This window comes from Pieris napi, chromosome 18 (genome assembly GCF_905475465.1).
Source record: "Pieris napi chromosome 18, ilPieNapi1.2, whole genome shotgun sequence".
In the NCBI taxonomy this organism is placed as follows: domain Eukaryota; kingdom Metazoa; phylum Arthropoda; class Insecta; order Lepidoptera; family Pieridae; genus Pieris; species Pieris napi.
The window spans coordinates 4333392-4352557 of record NC_062251.1 but is presented as its reverse complement, the minus strand read 5'-3'; the positions used below and the strand labels follow the sequence as shown (position 1 = coordinate 4352557).

Below are 19166 nucleotides of genomic sequence, written 5' to 3'. Positions count from 1 at the left end.
GCACTCAAATTTTAAAGGCATTGTTGATGATAAACTAGGGGGTCATGAATCGGGGGGAGGATTACTGGATCCTTTATTTTTTGTTTTTATTTTCACACGAAGTATTATGGTTGCCGCCTTACCATTGCGACCTCAACCCGATTGAGAAAATTTGGAGAGTTGTAAAAAGAAAGGTGGCAGATAAGAACGTGGCACAAGATCCAAAAGAAATTGTAAAATTAGCTGAAGAGACCTTTGAGTCTATTACGGAAGATTGGACAGCTCAGTGCACGCATGTCGAACATTTAGAGGAGGAGTATTTAAAAAATGTCGGCCTTATGGATGAAGAGATGAACCGAATAATTATATATACGGCTAGTGATACTGAAACAGAATCTGATTCTGTTTCTATCCACTCTTCAGACAGTGATGTTTCTATGGCCGCTGATCACAATTATTCAATAAACATTGTTTCTGCGCATGCCAAATTTATTGTACGTCCAAGAACTATATATAGACAAAATCCATACCTATTGCGAGCATGTCGTTCTTTTAATGTGGCATATCGGGAGGTTGATTTGTATTTATTCTGCACTAGTGTTACTAGAATGAAGAAAGCCCTATGTGATCAATAATTTGAATTAGATTTTAATATAGCTGCCTTGATAGTTTTTTGAGCATTAGTATGTAAAGATGTAATAATACCTAAATGTAGAAACTGATAATTGGCGTTCATCATATTAATTATATAATATTGAACCTTTTTTCGCATTGAAATATTCGCATGAACTGCTAACAGAATTTATAGGTTTTCGAAATAATCCTTGCCTTTGGAAAATTAGAAGCCATGATTACAGAGACTAAAATATGAAATTATAAAAATATACGTACGGTGGAAAGAGATGGTACCATAGATAACGTCAAGAAAAAAATTAAATTAATTTTCTTTTCGTAATCCAGCTTTACTGTCGTTGTTTCTTAAAATGTAGTATGATATAATTCCCAAATAACACAAAGCTTCTCTTGACGACATCGCGATATAGTATGAGCAAGTTTCACGTGTGTCTCAAGCCTAGTAAGTTCACGATCTTAAAAACCGCGTACTTTAAGTTCGTACGTCTATCACCCACTTAAGAGACAAGCATATTTTGCGAACTTCGTGCTACCCGCCGCCACTCGGAGATCTCGGTAGGCCCCTTGCGCACTAGCGGTCAACCGCGGGGGCGGCTAACCGCGCGGTCTGCCGCTTTCCCAGTTTAATATGCAACCGCCTGTGATTGTACGCACTTGACCGCCGCAAAGTTTCAACCGCGGCGGTTGAATGGAGAGCTGCGGCCCGCTCCGCGGCTGGCCGCCATCTTGCTTGTACGCACTTGCGATTTCAGTTTGCGGCGAGCCGCCGATGAGTTAGTACGTGAGTCGCAGTCATGAACTTCGACACAGAGAAATTCATTGTTGAAATTCAACAACGAGAATCAATTTGGAATTGTCAAGGAGCAATATATAGGAATAGAGATTTAAAACGGAAACAATGGAAAGAATTAGTAGACATTTTTGGAAAAGATTAGATGACAACAGAGGAAAAAAGAAGTCTTGGTAAGTATTTATTATAATTATTATTATCCCTACTAACATTATAAATGCGAAAGTAACTCTGTCTGTCTGTCTGTTACCTTTTCACGCCTAAACCGCTGAACCGATTTTGATGAATTTTGGTATAGAGATAGATGGAACCTTGGGAAAGGACATAGGGTACTTTTTATCCAGATCCCGATCCCGGAATTATACGGGTGGAAACGCAGAGTGCAGTTGTGTATCGTATATCCCTACTAAATGAATTTTGGTATAGAGATAGATGGAACCTTGGAAAAGGACAAAGGCAACCTTTTATCCCGATCCCGATCCCGTAATTATGCGAGTGATAGATAACGCAGGGTGCAGTTATGTATCGTATATGCCTACTAAATGAATTTTGGTATAGAGATAGATGGAACCTTGGGGAAAGACATAAACAGTCTGTCTGTTTCGTTTTCACGCCTAAACCGCTGAACCGATTTTGATGAATTTTGGTATAGAGATAGATGGAACCTTGGGAAAGGACATCTTTATTTTTTATCCCGATCCCGATCCCGGAATTATGCGGGTGAAAACGCGGGGTGCAGTTATGTATCGCATAATTCAAATACTCCTAGCCAGCTTTTAGAATACTTTCTGCCTGACATGTCCATCAGGCCCATCGGCCTATACACTATGAATGTGTGAGTGTGACGATGCTTGGTGTGGTGTGGCGGGGCTGGCGGGCGCGGGCGCGCTGCGCGGCGCGGCGGCAAAGACGTGCGGGGGACGCGGATGGCTCGGTGGGAGGAGTGTAGATCACAAAGTATGCTTACCCGAACGGGCAGACACGTGAGGGCAGACGTCGTTGGCGGACGCATGCGATATCTACAATTTTGAGCTGCAACGTATTCGCTTTCTTTACGTTTTCATTGGTGTTTAGGGTTTCTTGGATAAGCATTTTGTGTTATTTACTTAGTTGTTTTGGTTGTTATTATTAGTTTAGCATAAGTTAGTAGTAGGTAGAATTATAGTTAATAGGTAAAATAAATACTTTAATTCATTTTTTAGGATAGGTATAAAATTGTAGTAGATTAGTAGGCAGGTTTTTTTAAGTTTTTTCACATTTAGTAAGTAGTTACGGTACCTAAGATGGTCAGCATAGTTTTTATTGAGTATTAATAGGTAAGTAATGTTGTTTTGTGAATAAAATAGTTCCAGTAGTTTCGCATATAATTTTATCGATTCATTTTGTTTTTATTCCATGTGGATAGTATATTTTTTTTAACATTTAGTTTTAGTTTAGCAATTCGTTTTGTTTTTGTTTTATTTCATGTGTATAAGTACCTACCTTAAGTATAGTTTCGTACTCAGTACCTTTAACTAAATTTTTTTGTCAGCTAAAGAATTTTTTTTTGCATAAGTACTTACCTGTTTTTATTACTTTAGGTAGGTAACTGGTTAAGTAATATGCCTCGCAAGCGTAAATCTAATTTAGCGCGTAGCTCTAAAAGAGCTCGAACTGCGCAAGTAGCTAGATCTCAAGAATCTGAGGAGCAGACTCAGGCCCGGCAGATTTTAGATGCTGAGCGACACGCAACGCAAAGAGCTGCCGAGACCTATGAACAAACTCAGGCCCGGCAGATTTTAGATGCTGAGCGACACGCAACGCAAAGAGCTGCCGAGACCTATGAACAAACTCAGGCCCGGCAGATTTTAGATGCTGAGCGACACGCAACGCAAAGAGCTGCCGAGACCTATGAACAAACTCAGGCCCGGCAGATTTTAGATGCTGAGCGACACGCAACGCAAAGAGCTGCCGAGACCTATGAACAGACTCAGGCCCGGCAGATTTTAGATGCTGAGCGACACGCAACGCAAAGAGCTGCCGAAACCTATGAACAGATTCAGGCCCGGCAGATTATAGATGCTGAGCGACACGCAACGCAAAGAGCTGCCGAGACCTATGAACAGACTCAGGCCCGGCAGATTTTAGATGCTGAGCGACACGCATCATTGATAGCTGCAGAGATGCCAGAAGAATCCCAAAGACGACGTGTGTTAAATGCTGAACGGCAGTCAGAAAGGAGAAATGCGTTTACAATGTATACATGGGGAGCATTCCACAATGCTGCTTTTGATTATGACCCATCGATTGAGTATAATAACCATCGATTACTTCTCATAGGTGGAATGGATAAAAAATGTATACATTGTGAAGCACTCAAGTGGAAAGAAGAAACTCCGGGTATGTGTTGTTCTGGTGGCAAGGTTTCAATTCCAATACTTGGAGAACCAGAGGAACCATTGAAGTCTTTACTTTTAGGTGATAACAACGAATCGCGGCGTTTTTTAATCAAAATAAGGAAATATAATTCATGCTTTCAAATGACGTCATTTGGTGTAGAAAATGAGGTGGTTATGCCTGGGTTTTCATCTACTTTTACAATCCAAGGTCAAATCTATCATAGGATTGGTTCTTTGCTTCCTACAAATAATGAGCAACCAAAATTTTTACAGATTTATTTTATGGGAAATGAAAACGACGAGGTTGACCGCAGGTGTCAAAACATTCAATTAGTAGAAAAGGATATTGTCTTAAAGATTCAGAGAATGTTGCATGAACATAACCGCCTAATAAACACTTTCACAACAGCCTTAGAAAGAATGCCGGGAGATGATTATAAGTTGGTGATTCACCCAGATCGTACACCAAGTGGGGAACACGAAAGACGATATAATGCACCTTTAATAAATGAAGTCGCAGCCATGGTTTGTGGTGAACAGTTTGCTTCCCGTGATATAGTTTTACATGCCCGTGATAACACACTAACTAGGGTGCCGGATACACATAAATTTTACGATGCGTTACAATATCCGCTAATATTTAGCAAAGGGCAAGAAGGGTATCACTTTCAAATTCCACAAGTCGATCCTGTAACTGGCCTGCCCTTGCCTAACAAAAAGGTATCATGTATGGACTTTTATGCCTTTCATATCATGATTAGAGAAAATGATTTTAATATTATATCACGATGCAGGCAACTGGCCAATCAGTTTTATGTTGATATGTACGTTAAGGTAGAAAGTGAACGATTACGATACATAACATTAAATCAAACTAAATTAAGAGCAGAAAATTATATCACCTTCAAGACGCAGTAGCGAATGACGCTAATCTAAATCCAAATGATATTGGTAGAATGATAATTTTACCGTCTTCATTTGTAAATAGTCCGAGGTACTTACACGAATATACTCAGGATGCGTTTGCTTATGTACGTACATATGGTCGCCCTGACTTATTCGTTACGTTTACTTGCAACCCAGCATGGCCGGAAATAGTAAATGAATTAATGCCGGGTCAAAGCGCGATTGATAGGCATGATGTAGTCGCAACAGTTTTTAGGTTGAAAGTTAAAAAACTTATGTCTGTTATTTCCAAAGGCAGAATATTTGGAGAAGTGATCTGCTTTATGTATTCCATAGAGTGGCAGAAGCGTGGCCTACCACATGTCCACATATTATTGTGGTTAAAAGACAAGTTGAGACCCGATCAAATTGATAATATTATCAGCGCAGAAATACCCGATCCAAGCACTGACAAGACACTTCATGATATTATAGTTAAAAACATGATTCAGGTCCACAGTGCCCTTGCATGAAAGATGGAAAATGCACAAAGAAATTTCCTCGCAAATTACACAAAGACACTGTCCACAGTGAAAACGGATTTCCACTCTATCGTAGAAGAGCACCAGCAGACGGAGGTCGAATGGCATCTGTGAAACTACGAAATGGGAGTTACGTCACTATTGATAATAGTTGGGTGGTCCCTTATTCCGCTATTCTATTAAAAATATTTAACGCCCATATAAATGTTGAGGCTTGCAGTTCAGTGCGCGCTATCAAATATATCTGCAAATATATTAACAAAGGCAGTGACCAAGCTATTTTCAATTTTAGGAGCACAGAGCTTGCAAATCGCGTAAATGAAGTACATACATATCAATCTGGTCGTTATGTTAGCAGCAACGAAGCCGTGTGGCGGTTATTAGGGTTCCCGTTGCACGAAAGGCACCCCACCGTTACACATCTAAGTGTACACTTAGAGAACGGTGAACGAGTTTATTTTACAGAAGATAATTTCCACGAGCGACTATCTACTCGACCAAAAACCACCCTTACAGCTTTTTTTGAACTTTGCATAAGAGATGAGTTTGCAAGAACTCTTATGTATGCTGAGGTACCGAGATATTACACATGGGACGCAACCAGAAAAACTTGGAAACGCCGAATTCAAGGAACTTCGGTTCAGAACTGGCCTGGTGTCAAATCTGGAGATGCCTTAGGACGGGTTTACACAGTCCATGTTACTAACATGGAATGTTTTTGTTTAAGGATGCTTCTACACCATGTGCGTGGGCCAACCTCTTTCAATGATCTCAAAAAATACAACAATCAAGAATTTTCAACATTTCGAGAGGCATGTGAGGCAAGAGGATTATTGGAGGATGACAATCATTGGAATATAACACTGGAAGAGGCTGCACAATGTAGATCAGCGGCCAAGGTGAGAATGCTTTTTGCTATACTAATAGCGACATGTGGGCTTTCAAACCCTCAACAACTGTGGGAAAAGTACAAAATTCAAATGGCCGACGATATTTTACACAGAGTACAACATCATAATCCAAACGTTACATACAATGATTTCATTTTTAATGAAGCCCTAACAAAGATAGAAGACCAAGTCATAACTATAACTGGGAAAGATTTGTCAGATTTTGGGTTGAGCAGGCCGCAAAGAACTGGGGAAGTTTGCAGTGATATAATAAGAGAATTGAGTTACGATGCTGCTTCTTTACAACAACAAATAACTGAGTCTGTTCCGCGTCTAAACCCAGAACAAAGATTAGTTTTGGAGAATGTTGTGCAAAAAATCGAAAGTGGCGAAGGTGGTTTATTCTTTTTGGATGCGCCAGGAGGCACGGGTAAAACATTTCTTTTAAATTTACTTTTAGCCCAAATTCGTAAAGATAAAGGAGTTGCTGTTGCTGTAGCTTCTTCTGGAATAGCAGCTACGTTACTTAATGGTGGCCGAACGGCACATTCAGTACTTAAACTGCCATTGAACTTAGCTCATGAGGAAATGCCAGTTTGTAACATTACTAAAAATAGTGACCGTGGACGAATGTTACAGCAATGTAAGCTGTTGGTTTGGGATGAATGTACCATGTCCCACAAAAGAGCGATAGAAGCACTAGATCGGACCATAAAAGATATTAAGAGTAACCAAAGTATCATGGGTGGTATGGTGGTACTTTTAGCTGGCGATTTTAGACAGACTCTGCCGGTAATTACTAGAGGCACGCCGGCAGATGAAATAAATGCATGTTTAAAAGCGTCTCCATTATGGGTGCATGTAAAAATTTTTTGTCTGACTACAAATATGCGAGTACAACTGCACAGTGATACACAATTGGTGCAATATGCGGATGCTCTTCTGAAAATCGGAGAAGACCGTATGGAAACAAATAGTGACGGAATGATTACATTGAATCGTGAATTTTGTAATGTTGTCTGTAACATGGATGACTTAAAGAACAACGTCTATCCCGATCTTGCAACCAATATGAAGAACAGACAATGGCTGTGCGAAAGGGCAATTTTAGCACCGACAAACGAAGTAGTGGGGCAGATCAACGAACAAATCATGTCAGATGTGGAAGGTGATTTTGTTGAGTATCTGTCCGTAGACAATGTCATGGACACTGAGCAAGTGACATCGTTCCCTGTAGAATTTCTTAAGTCCTTAGAATTATCGGGGGTGCCTTCCCATAAGTTGAGGCTAAAAGTAGGTGTCCCGGTCCTGTTGATGCGAAATCTTGACGCACCAAGAATGTGTAATGGCACACGTCTACAAATTACACACCTGGGACGCAATATTGTGAGAGCAATAATTATGACAGGAACAGCAAAGGGAGAAGAAGTGTTAATTCCCCGTATTCCAATAATCCCTACCGATTTGCCATTCCAATTCAAAAGAGTACAATTTCCCCTGAAAGCAGCATTCGCTATGACGATAAACAAAGCTCAAGGACAGACACTCAAAGTAGCTGGTGTTCATTTAGAAAAAAACTGTTTCTCCCATGGGCAACTGTATGTGGCGTGCTCACGAGTATCGAGTCCACAAAACCTACATGTTTTGACCAAAGAAGGAAAAACAAAAAATGTCGTATACAAAAACGTATTAAACTAAGTTAAGTCAGGGATCAGGGTCAGGAAAAGTCTACCTATGTTAATCTCAATAATTCAATGTGCCGGCTTCATTAGAATCGTTTCATTATAGTTTCAGAGCCTATTCAGTCCAAACAAATTTACACGAAGTAGTAGTTCTACGCAGACGAAGTCGCGGGTAACAGCTAGTTATATTTATATAAACGAAACTACACATACATTCAACATCTTAAAACATAATAAATACGTCTATTTTCAATTAAATCATATTTCTTTGCCATTCTAATTTCCCATCAGTCATAAAATATTGGGCAAACAATTCTCTGTATCTCAACGCAGTTTTAGCGTTCCTTCTTAACCCTTCCTGTGTTAAGTTTTCTGTCAAAGTGCAACTGAGTGAGTCGTCGTAACAATAACCATCTCGGTCTCTTACAAAATTATGTAGTACACAAGTAGCTTTTATAATATCTTTTGCTAGATCAAAGTGAACATTTAGAGGTCTATGAAATATACGCCACTTGTTTGCATAAATTCCAAAACTGCATTCTACATATCTTCTTGCTCTAGAAAGCCTGTAATTGAACGTTCTTTTAGTTTCATCCAAATCTTTTTTTGCGTATGGGCGCATCATATTCGTAGATAATGCAAATGCCTCGTCGCCTACAAAAACGTATGGCATACATGTCTCGCTGTTTTGTGAAATAGGCTGTGGCTCTGGAATATCCAATTGGTTTTTTTGCATTCTTTCGTAGAAAACAGAATTTTGAAATAATGACGAGTCACTGAATTTACCAAAAGCTCCAATATCAACCATAACAAATTTGAAATTACTGTCGCATACTGCTAATAAAACCAAAGAGAAAAAACTTTTATAATTAAAGCACATTGAGCCACTGTTATTAGGTGCTATACATCGTATGTGCTTGCCATCGACAGCACCTAAGCAGTTAGGAAAATTAGCTCTTTGAAAAAAATAATTCGCAATTTTTTTCCAAGCGTCTTTTTTTGGTTGAGGCAAACAAATATCTTTCAGACAAAACCAAATTGCAAAACAAACTTCTCGTACGATTTCTGCTACAGTGCTTACTCCAATTTTGAATGTATAATGTAGTTCCGCAAATGTACAACCTGTTGCAAAATATCTGAAACAAAAATTTTATAATTACTACATGCATTATTTAATTCAATTTAGATATGTACCTATATTATACTTCTATTACTTTATGACTATATCATTAACTTGTTTGTTGTATTGTTCTAGGAAAAGAATTACAAAAAAATGGAAAAACATCAGGGATAATTTTGTGAAAGCTCTTAAGGACAATGTTAGCAGGAGTGGGTCAGCAGCTAAGAAAAAGACTCAATACATATTTTACAATAATTTAATGTTTTTGAAAGACACAGTATCCATCAATGAAACTGATTCAAATATACCAAGACAAGAAAATGATGGAAATGAAACAGAAAATGTCACTGACCCAGTCATACCACCACCGCCAAAACGAAATAAAAAGAAGATGATATAGGAGTTGAATTGATTAACGTCTTAAATAAGAATGTCGAGTTCAGAAAGGTCGAAGAAGATGAAGATAGACTGTTCTTTTTGTCGTTGGTTAGTGAAATAAAAAAAGTGCCTGAACATATACGCCTACGTACAAAAGCTAAAATAATGCAAGTCATTACTGAAGCCCAAACGTCTGGATACAACTACTGTAACTCTATTTGGGATTACGTGCGACCATTTAACTACAACCAAGGGCCACATCAAGGATATCAGACACCATCATTTGCTAGAAATAATAACCCACCACCACCACCACCGCCCTCAGTTCCACCTACACATCGTGGAACATGGAATGAAGGAGAATCTGTAACTTCTCCTGAATCAACATATTCATATGTCTCAAGAATCTGATTATTTAGATCTTTTTAATGATAATAATTCTCAGTAATAGTTATAGTTTCCTACTTTTATTGTTCTTTGTGGTTATGAATACACATTGCGATTCAAATTAAAACATAATAGGGTCATTCCACGTCAAATCGACCAATAGTTGGACTCGACCCCTTTCGATTTGGATAAATTTTGGTCAGAAGTTATCTTTTATCTATAGGATAGTTCTGCCAAACGAAAAAAATTAAAAAATTTTTTTTCAAAAGTTATGCAAAATCCAAAATTTCACTATTTTCCATATTTTTTAAATTTATGTTTCAAAAATCTCGAAAACTATTGCAATTAAAAAAATCGCTTATGGTAAACTTCAAAGGGGATACTTGGGGCTATTAAAAAAAAAATTTCCAAAAAAAAAATTTGAAAAATCTCCAATTTGTGAAATTTTGAATTTTTGAAAATTGTCAAAATTGACCGTCGACAATAAATTTTTGGCTCAAATTTTTTTGTGTACTACCTTGTACCAATCTTAAAAGATCCTGAAATTTTTGGAATTGTGTTTTTTGTTTTTTCAAAAATATGAATTTTTGAAATTTGTTAAAAAAAAATTTTTTCTTAATTTTTTTTTTTTTTATTCAGTTTGGCTAATCGCGTAATTTTGATATTTTGAACAGTTGAAATTTCATTTAGTGGCATAATGATGAGAAAAAAAAACATTAATGACATTTTTTGGGATCATTTTCAAAATAAAACTCGTAAAAAAAATTGTGGCGTCCTCGTCGTCATTGGTAGCTGAAATAGAAATTACCAAAATAAATTATAAAATTAAATTATTAAAAATGTACTTACCAACTTCTACGTATAGACCGAGTCTATTGTTCTCCGCGGCAGGCGGGGGGCGAGGCACGCGCATTCCACAGCGCGCTCCGCCACCAGTACGGCCCACGATTTCTTAAGCGACACACGTGCAACTCGCTGCCGACGCCGCGGTTTATTTTTTACGAATTATATACATCGTTGAGATCATACAAGTTTTATTATTATATATATAGTGTTATATAGTGTTTATACGACAACGCAAACACTTATAAAATGATACTGACACCTGTATTATCATTTGATGTTAAAGTAGAAGAAGTGGTGACATCTGTGGCGTGACGTTTGAATCTTTAGGTGTAAGATAAAGTTAACCTTTCTGATTTTTATTTCGAAGACAGTCATCATTCTAAGTGTCTAGAAATAACTCTTTCTTCAAATTCTAAACTTATAACAATTATCTTATCAAGTGTTTAATTTGAGGACATTATCTAGTTAAAATTTTGAGTGCAGAAAAAAATAAGAGATTAGTGATGGAAAATAAAAAGTGTTCGATTGGATTATTTAAGAATGAAATATGCTCTGAAAAAAAATTTATTAATTGCAAAGATTTTTCTGACGAAGATCAGATTACTCTGAATTCTAGAAGTGGTACAGATGTTAGTTTTATTTGCTCTCAACATGACAAACAGTATCGTATCAAATATACTTCAAATCAAAAATCTTGTGCTGATCCCTTTAAACTTCATGACAGTATAGTTCGTAAATCTTTGAGACCAGTCAGTTTAAAATTGTTCGAACAGTGTAAGATTAGGTTACCTTCCATTATACCGGGAAGTAAACTATGCATTTCGTGTACTAAAAGAGTCTATAGTGAATTACCAGAACATCAAAATGAAGTTGAAATATTTGAAAAAACTGTGAATGTCGAAGAAAGTCAACTAGTTGAGAGTGTCTCTGAAGATTCCGTTTCCAAATCATCAAAACCATCCGAAACACCTGACCAAGTAGGAACTCCAATATTAATTCAAAGCCTGGTGGACGAAAAAATGTCCTCTAATTTATCTGAGAACTTGCAGTTGTCAAATGTGACAACTTCAACATCTGAAATGTGCAGCTCAACCGGTGAAACTTTTACACCTACTGAAATACATCTAGATCGCCTTAATTCTATTGCCAAAATTTTTAATTTATCTCCTGTAAAAAAAATAGATTTAGATCGATCAAAAACATACGCTCAACGGAAATATCATGAGATGACATCGAAACTGCAATCATGCTTTGAACATCTTATGGAAAATGATTCTGACACAATTAAAAATAAACAATTGAACATTGACGATACTCCTGAATTAACCGGAAAAGAAATAATAAATCAGCTAAAAGAAAAATTTAATAACTGCAGCAAAGTGAGTGAAAAATTACAGATTTTATCTGTTTTGCCTTTAAGTTGGTCAACAGAAAAAATTGTTGATGTTTTTGAAGCATCTACATACATGGTGAAAAAAGTAAAACAAAAAGTCAGTGAAGATGGCATTCTATTCACTCCACAAAGAAACAAAGGTCATTCATTATTAAAAACTACTGAAGAGAAAATTCAACAATTTTATCGAAATCAAGATGTAAGTAGAGAGTTACCAGGTAAAAAAGAATTTAAATCTGTTCATGAGAATGGTCAACGGGTTCCAAAACAAAAACGGCTGATTTTGGGTAATTTAAATGAAATTTATCAATTGTTCAAGCAGAAATACCCATTTGAAAAAGTCAGTTTTTCAAAATTTGCTAGTCTGAGACCCCCTGAATGTGTTCTAGCAGGTTCATCTGGCACTCACGTAGTTTGTGTCTGTCTCATTCACGAAAATTTTAAACTGTCATTTCATGGTGCAAAACTTGACAAATTAAAATGTAGCGATGAAAGTCAACCGTTTTCTTCATATCGAGATTGCTTGAAAATGGTTATTTGTCCTCGGCCTACGAGTGACTGCTATTTGGGAACCTGTAGTAACTGTCCTGGCTCGACCAAATTAAGAAGAACGATCGAAAATATTTGCAATGATAACTTTGTAGATGAAATAACGTATAAACAATGGACTCAAGTAGATCGATGTTCTTTGGAAACGATTGTGAAATCAACTGATGATTTCGTTGATAATTTGGTAGAATCTATTCCAAAATTCCTTCAGCATGATTTTATTGCTCGTCAACAGGCTGAATTTTTTCAAACTACGAAAAATAATCTCGAAGTTGGACAAGTACTTGTTGTTGCTGACTTCTCAGAAAATTACTCATTTTTACTTCAAAACAGTGTCCAAGGAGCTTATTGGAATAATAGTCAAGCGACAATCCATCCATTTGCTTGCTATTATAGATCCATTGATGAAAATGTCGACAATATAGTACCTCTAAATTTGATAATCATTTCAGACAACTTGACGCATAATACAACAGCAGTTTATAGTTTCCAGGAAGTACTGACATCGTTTCTGAAAAATAAAATCCCAGACATTTCTAAAATAATTTATTTTTCGGATGGTGCAGCATCTCAATATAAAAATCGGTACAATTTGCTGAACTTGCTGCATCATGAGGAAGATTTTCAAATACCAGCGGAATGGCATTATTTTGCAACTTCACATGGAAAAGGTCCAAGTGATGGTTTAGGCGGAACATTAAAACGGAAGGTTGACAGAGCCAACCTCCAATCTAAAGCTGACGACCAAATTCAAACACCTGATGAGCTATTCCAATGGGCAAAAGAAAATGTTCACGGAATCAATTGTGACTTTGTTTCAAATGAGCAGATTCAGCGTACTCAAAAAAAACTTAACCAGAGATTTAAAAATGCTCTGCCAGTACAAGGAATCCGAAATTGTCATGCCGCTATTCCCATTTCAAGTGATGTGATGAGAGTAAAAACCTCATCCTCATCTGAGGAAGGAAAGGATTTCCGGTTAAAAAATACAGATATCTACGAGTTCGTTGAAGAACCATATATTAAAAGCAGGTAAAAATCTGAAATTTCTGTGTTAGTACTTTATCTATTTTAAGTTTGGGTTTAAAGATTTAAGTCATATTATCATTTTTCAGGTTAAGAAAAAGAAAAGGAGCAACAACAGTAACTGAAGAATTGAAGAAAAAAAATTTTTCGTAACAGAATGTCAAGTAAACTTACACGTAAAAAGCCCTATTAAATAAATTAATAACCAATAATAAACAAATATCATTAATGTTTTTTTTCTCATCATTATGCCACTAAATGAAATTTCAACTGTTCAAAATATCAAAATTACGCGATTTGCCAAACTGATTAAAAAAAAAAATTAAGAAAAATTTTTTTTTTAACAAATTTCAAAAATTCATATTTTTGAAAAAACAAAAAACACAGTTCCAAAAATTTCAGGATCTTTTAAGATTGGTACAAGGTAGTACACAAAAAAATTTGAGCCAAAAATTTATTGTCGACGGTCAATTTTGACAATTTTCAAAAATTCAAAATTTCACAAATTGGAGATTTTTCAAAAAAAATTCTTGGAATTTTTTTTTTTTTAATAGCCCCAAGTGTCCCCTTTGAAGTCTACCATAAGCGATTTTTTTAATTGCCATAGTTTTCGAGATTTTTGAAACATGAATTTAAAAAATATGGAAAATAGTGAAATTTTGGATTTTGCATAACTTTTGAAAAAAAATTTTTTAAATTTTTTTCCTTTGGCAGAACTTCGTTATAGGATAAAAGAAAACTTCTGACCAAAATTTATCCAAATCGAAAGGGGTCGAGTCCAACTATTGGTCGATTTGACGTGGAATGACCCAATAGCTAGCAAAAACATTTTTTATTTAAAATACATACCTTAACGTTATAACTAATTTCTCTTCGGGTTGGATACAGTCACGAAATTTAGTATCTTGTCCTTTGATGGTGACATATAAAACTGTTAGTAATTCTTCAAATGACGAAACACTCATTCTAACATAGCCAAAGAATTTATCTTGGTGCTTCTTCAGTTCTTGAAAACAACTTGCGAACTGGCCAAATTCATTACGTGTTTCTAGTAAAGGATGAATCCAGTATCTTTTTTTATTTTTCTTTCGTTGTTTTCGGGAGTAATAATAAATAACACAAGCTATCTCGACGGCGTCCATTTTGTTTATGAGGTACGCGGGCCGCTCTGGTCCAACCGCTTAACGCGTTATCATCGCGGTTTTTTCGCGATTGGCCGCCATAGCGGTCAGCCGCGATGAAACCGCGTTAAGCGGTTGGACCGCTCAAACGAACCGCCTAGGCGATCAATCGCTAGTACGTATAAGCCCTTAGACTGGACGGAAGCGATTTCGGTCCAAACCATCGATCGGCGACCAGTTAACTAGACCTCTGCTTATTATTTCTGTTTTGTTTCTCTTGAACTCCTGGTACTAGCAAACATTTGGACTTGGGTGGCGCTTGAGTTGACCAAACGAAGAATTTAGTGATTTCAGAGCCAGCAGTACTGAAAATATGATTCGTTCTCCTAACAAATGCAATTCTGACCCTAATCTAATACAATCAGTATTTTGATTTCAATTTTGTTAGTTCCCGAATAAAGCGAAAGCGGTGTATCGAGCAATTATCAGATTTTGAGGACTTTAAGCAGGAAATGATGGATATGTTTGCTACATTATTGACGCAGGAAAAAGCTATTTTGGCTACGAACCAAGAAATTGAAAAATCTATCTCCTTTCTGTCCTCGCAATACCAGGACTTGTCTCGAAAAGTCCGTGACATTGAGGAGGTACGAAAAAAGGATCATGAATACTATTTTATAATAAACTCTCATTAATATATAAAAAATTGTTAATTTTAAGACGCGGACTCTATCACGGCGGTTGAAACAAAATAATTGTATCTCATAGCAAAACCAACCCTCAACTGCCTAACCCACGTTCAATGTAAATATTTTCCTTACTTAACAATAAATAACAACATCATGAAAAGCTTATTTTAACATAGCTTCCTCGGCCCCGGGGCGTAAGTCGCCGGGGAGGTAGGCCCACTATCAATTAAATTTAAAAAAAAAACCATTCTCTCTTGCCACTCATAAGCACCTTACTCTGATGTTGTTGTGTATTATTTCATCTCAACCATCAACATCTTCCAATCGTAAACGACGCGCAGATACACTGGCTGCGGATGACTTACTGGATACTTTAAATAACCAACTAAATTCTGACTTATTTAATGTTCGAGAAGATGAATATGATGCTGTGGGTAAGAATATACAGCGACAGAGACAACCAGAATCCTAACATAAAAATTGCTGAACGATGTAATGTTTGCCGCACAAATGAATACCATAACTACGGACACAGCCCTATACACCCAGCAACGTGGTTATAGCACCTACAATAGTGATAACGTTTAATAAATAATTGTAAACACCTACTTTAATAATGATAATGCTTAATAAATAATTGTAAACACTTACTTTCATTATTCTTTTAACACGTTGAATATTAAAAATTACCGTACTTCGATAACTGCGCAGCGAGATTTGTCGCTTACGTAAGAGAGCGAAATCTTTCAAAGACAGACTATCACAGGCTGCTAAATTGTGCAAAGTCAATGCCTTTGGATAGTGCTGAAAAATATGAGCAAAAGAGCTCCAGTCTCAGAACTGGTAAATGACACAAAGGCGCAAATCTCTAAAAGGGAAAAGAGTGGCGTCACGACGTATTTACTGTGAACGACCAGACCATCATTTGATGCTCCCCATTTGATAAAAGGTATGAGGAACAATTTTTTCTTTTCTTCCGTTCAACGCCCTTGTTTTGAGAACTGGCAGCAAATGTAAAATTAGAAGCATTAATATGTATTTCTTTACTGACGAGTCATAAGTGTACATTATGTTACCTACATGATTAAATGATTTTTTACTTTTTTTTTATAACATTCATATCTTACATTCACAGCTCACATACGTTGCCACGAAGATGGTCCGACAAAACGAGCAAAGGTTGTAAAGCACCTATTTCCTAAGGGCAATATGCTAGTGATTGTTCATGCCTGCTCTGAACAAGGATTCAATCCAGATGCTTTGTTTATCTTAGGGCAAAAAAGGAAACAGGAGATTATCACAGTAATGTGAATGCTGATATTTATCAGAAATGGTTCTCTTATTCAGTTGATAACTCATACCATCAGCTGTCTTAAGGTATTCAACGATTAGCATATGGATGGCTAATATTTGGATTCTGGCATTCAATCAAAATTATGATTATATTTTCACTATTTCAACTATTGTCAGGTGTCGAGACCCAGAGACATTAAATGACGCCATAAACTTTGCAATTTCCGAGGAGAAAATAATGGAAGCTTCTCGGAAAAGATATAATAATCCTCTAAGTCAAGGGCCGCCCAATAAAAATAATAATTCGCGCCCTAACTACCAATTCAGAGATCGCTATCAAAACAAACCAACATCAACTTATGAACGCGCTCCGAATAATGTAAATTTAAGCAGTGCACAGCCACTATTCTGTCGATACTGTATAGCTAAAGGGCACGTATTGGAAAACTGCCGGAAGCGCGAATTTAATAATTAAAGATTCCAAAATACAAATCAAAATCCACGTACATTCCAACCACGAACTAACAATAGTTCTAACCACGTAAACTTTGCAGATCCGATATCTTACGAAGATACCAATAATGATGAAGTTGTCGATGATTTAAACTGAATCCTGATTCGCGTCAGTGCCGTGCGGGTCATAGAATAAAATACGGCACAACATATAACAACAATGTTGTCAATTATAGTATTCCCATTTCTTTACCCTCTAAACAAAAATCCAACTCCTTGACTCCGCTACATGATAGTCAATTTCGTAAAACTCCAATATCCTCGCAGGCTAATCCAAATCCACAGGCTCCGCGACATGGTTGCCATATTATTGACCAACGAGACGATATTGTGACTAAATCCTCTGTATCCACTATACCTAAAAGTCCCACTAAATCTTATGCTTCCGCCGCGAAGTTTGGACTTCCTAATTCCACTGTATCCAATACATCCACAAACTCTAACTCCAAAGACACACCTACTGTGTTCGAGGTGACATCCAATGCCATAAAGAGATCCTTACCATATGTATTACTCCAGAAAAATGTCTGAAATCCCAATCAAATTCCTAATCGATTCAGGCTCGTCAGTTAGCCTAATGAAATAATCTTGCATCGGTAAATGATTAGATTGAAAACTACAGTTCATTATTAAATTAATTAAATAATCAATAAATCGAAAATTAATGATCAGTTTCAATAAAAAAAAATATATGATAATAATCAATCAAATGCAATTAATTAATTATTAATTGTTTTTTTATTAGATTTCGAACAATGGATAAACCAACGGCTAGCAGCATGGCTGATGAAAATAGCTGCATAATATGTATACACCTGGGTTCATCTTCCGAAACAAATTCAAATTTAGGTGAAATTATAAAAATTTGTAGAGGAGTAACCTCTTTACAGGCTTCTTCAACCGAACGACAAGATGGATTGTAACCTCACCTACAAACTTAATTTGTTTATGCTCATTCAAGTTGTCGACAAAGTTTGGTACAACCGAGTATGTGTGATATCGTATTTAGGGCTTCCGCAAGATATTTTAGTAACAATGAACAATATGGGTACTACACAAGTCAGCCCCATAATAACAAAACACGGCCAGAAATACACTGAATCCGATTTATTCATCAGCACATTCACCTTCAACAGCTAGTACCTCTCAAGCTGATATTGGTCAAAGCAGTCCAAGTGAATTGCAGTACAGCACGGATTCTTTTCATGACATCAATCACATGCACGTTTTAATATTAAATCTCAGGAATTCCAACACCAATGAATTTGGACGTCTTTTCTTGAAAATGTCAGATTTCCAAAAGCGAGGAGGGCTTCTATAGTCTTCGAGAAGATAATGAAATAAAATATATGCTGCACTAGCCACTAGGAAACATGTTCGCTCAATGTACGCAAGAGGGCTGTGGAGCATGAGTGTTTCTATTGGAGATGCGCGTACGGTCTCCATCAGAGCGGATGCAGGAACGCGGAGAGCAAGAGGTTCGCGAAGATAGTGGATTAGCTAAAGGGGATTAAATCACTAAAATAGTACAGTAAAACCTGTAAAAAGAGGGTATAAAGTGTGGACTAGAGCAGATAGCGAGACTTGCTACGTTTTTGAGTTCCAAATTTACACAGGGAAACGTGATGATCAATCAACTGAATTTGGATTAGGAGCCAATGTTTTCAAATCTCTTACACAGAAGCTAATAGAAGAGCACAATATAATAATGCTTTAAGGATGGTTGGGATTGTTGGGGCTCCCGCTGTACTGTATGGTAGGTATTTTTGCGGATGCACACGTGCATGACTTTTCATCAATCATCCGCAAACGGACAGCCTCACTGATGCATGGGGTTCGTGGGAGTACTAACAATACCCTGGTGGTTATAGATAATAAACCCGAATGTGCTGTTTTGCGACACTGGGTTCATAAACATGCCCATGTACCTGGTGCCTCAGAACAACGCAGATTTATGAATTAAATGTTTTAATAATTTTAATCTACTATCAATATATGGACTTATAATGGTTTGAATTAAAAAAAATGTAATAGATGACGGGTTCCATTTCACTTTTGACAATTTTTTCGCA

The 19166-nt window shown here is 36.8% G+C and overlaps 2 protein-coding genes across 2 annotated transcripts; one reads left to right on the top strand and one right to left on the bottom strand.

The window, feature by feature from the left end:
• Positions 1–7971: 7971 nt before the first annotated feature.
• Positions 7972–18938, bottom strand: LOC125058358 (protein ANTAGONIST OF LIKE HETEROCHROMATIN PROTEIN 1-like). Its single transcript, XM_047662436.1, has 2 exons — positions 14328–18938; positions 7972–8915 (listed from the first exon to the last, which is right to left on the bottom strand). The coding sequence occupies exons 1-2, from the start codon at positions 14618–14620 to the stop codon at positions 8033–8035; spliced, it is 1176 nt and encodes a 391-aa protein (XP_047518392.1). The 5' UTR covers positions 14621–18938; the 3' UTR covers positions 7972–8032.
• On the top strand, positions 11053–13707 carry LOC125058329. The gene is made up of 2 exons (XM_047662396.1): positions 11053–13484; positions 13568–13707. The coding sequence occupies exons 1-2, from the start codon at positions 11530–11532 to the stop codon at positions 13629–13631; spliced, it is 2019 nt and encodes a 672-aa protein (XP_047518352.1). The 5' UTR covers positions 11053–11529; the 3' UTR covers positions 13632–13707.
• Positions 18939–19166: the final 228 nt, after the last annotated feature.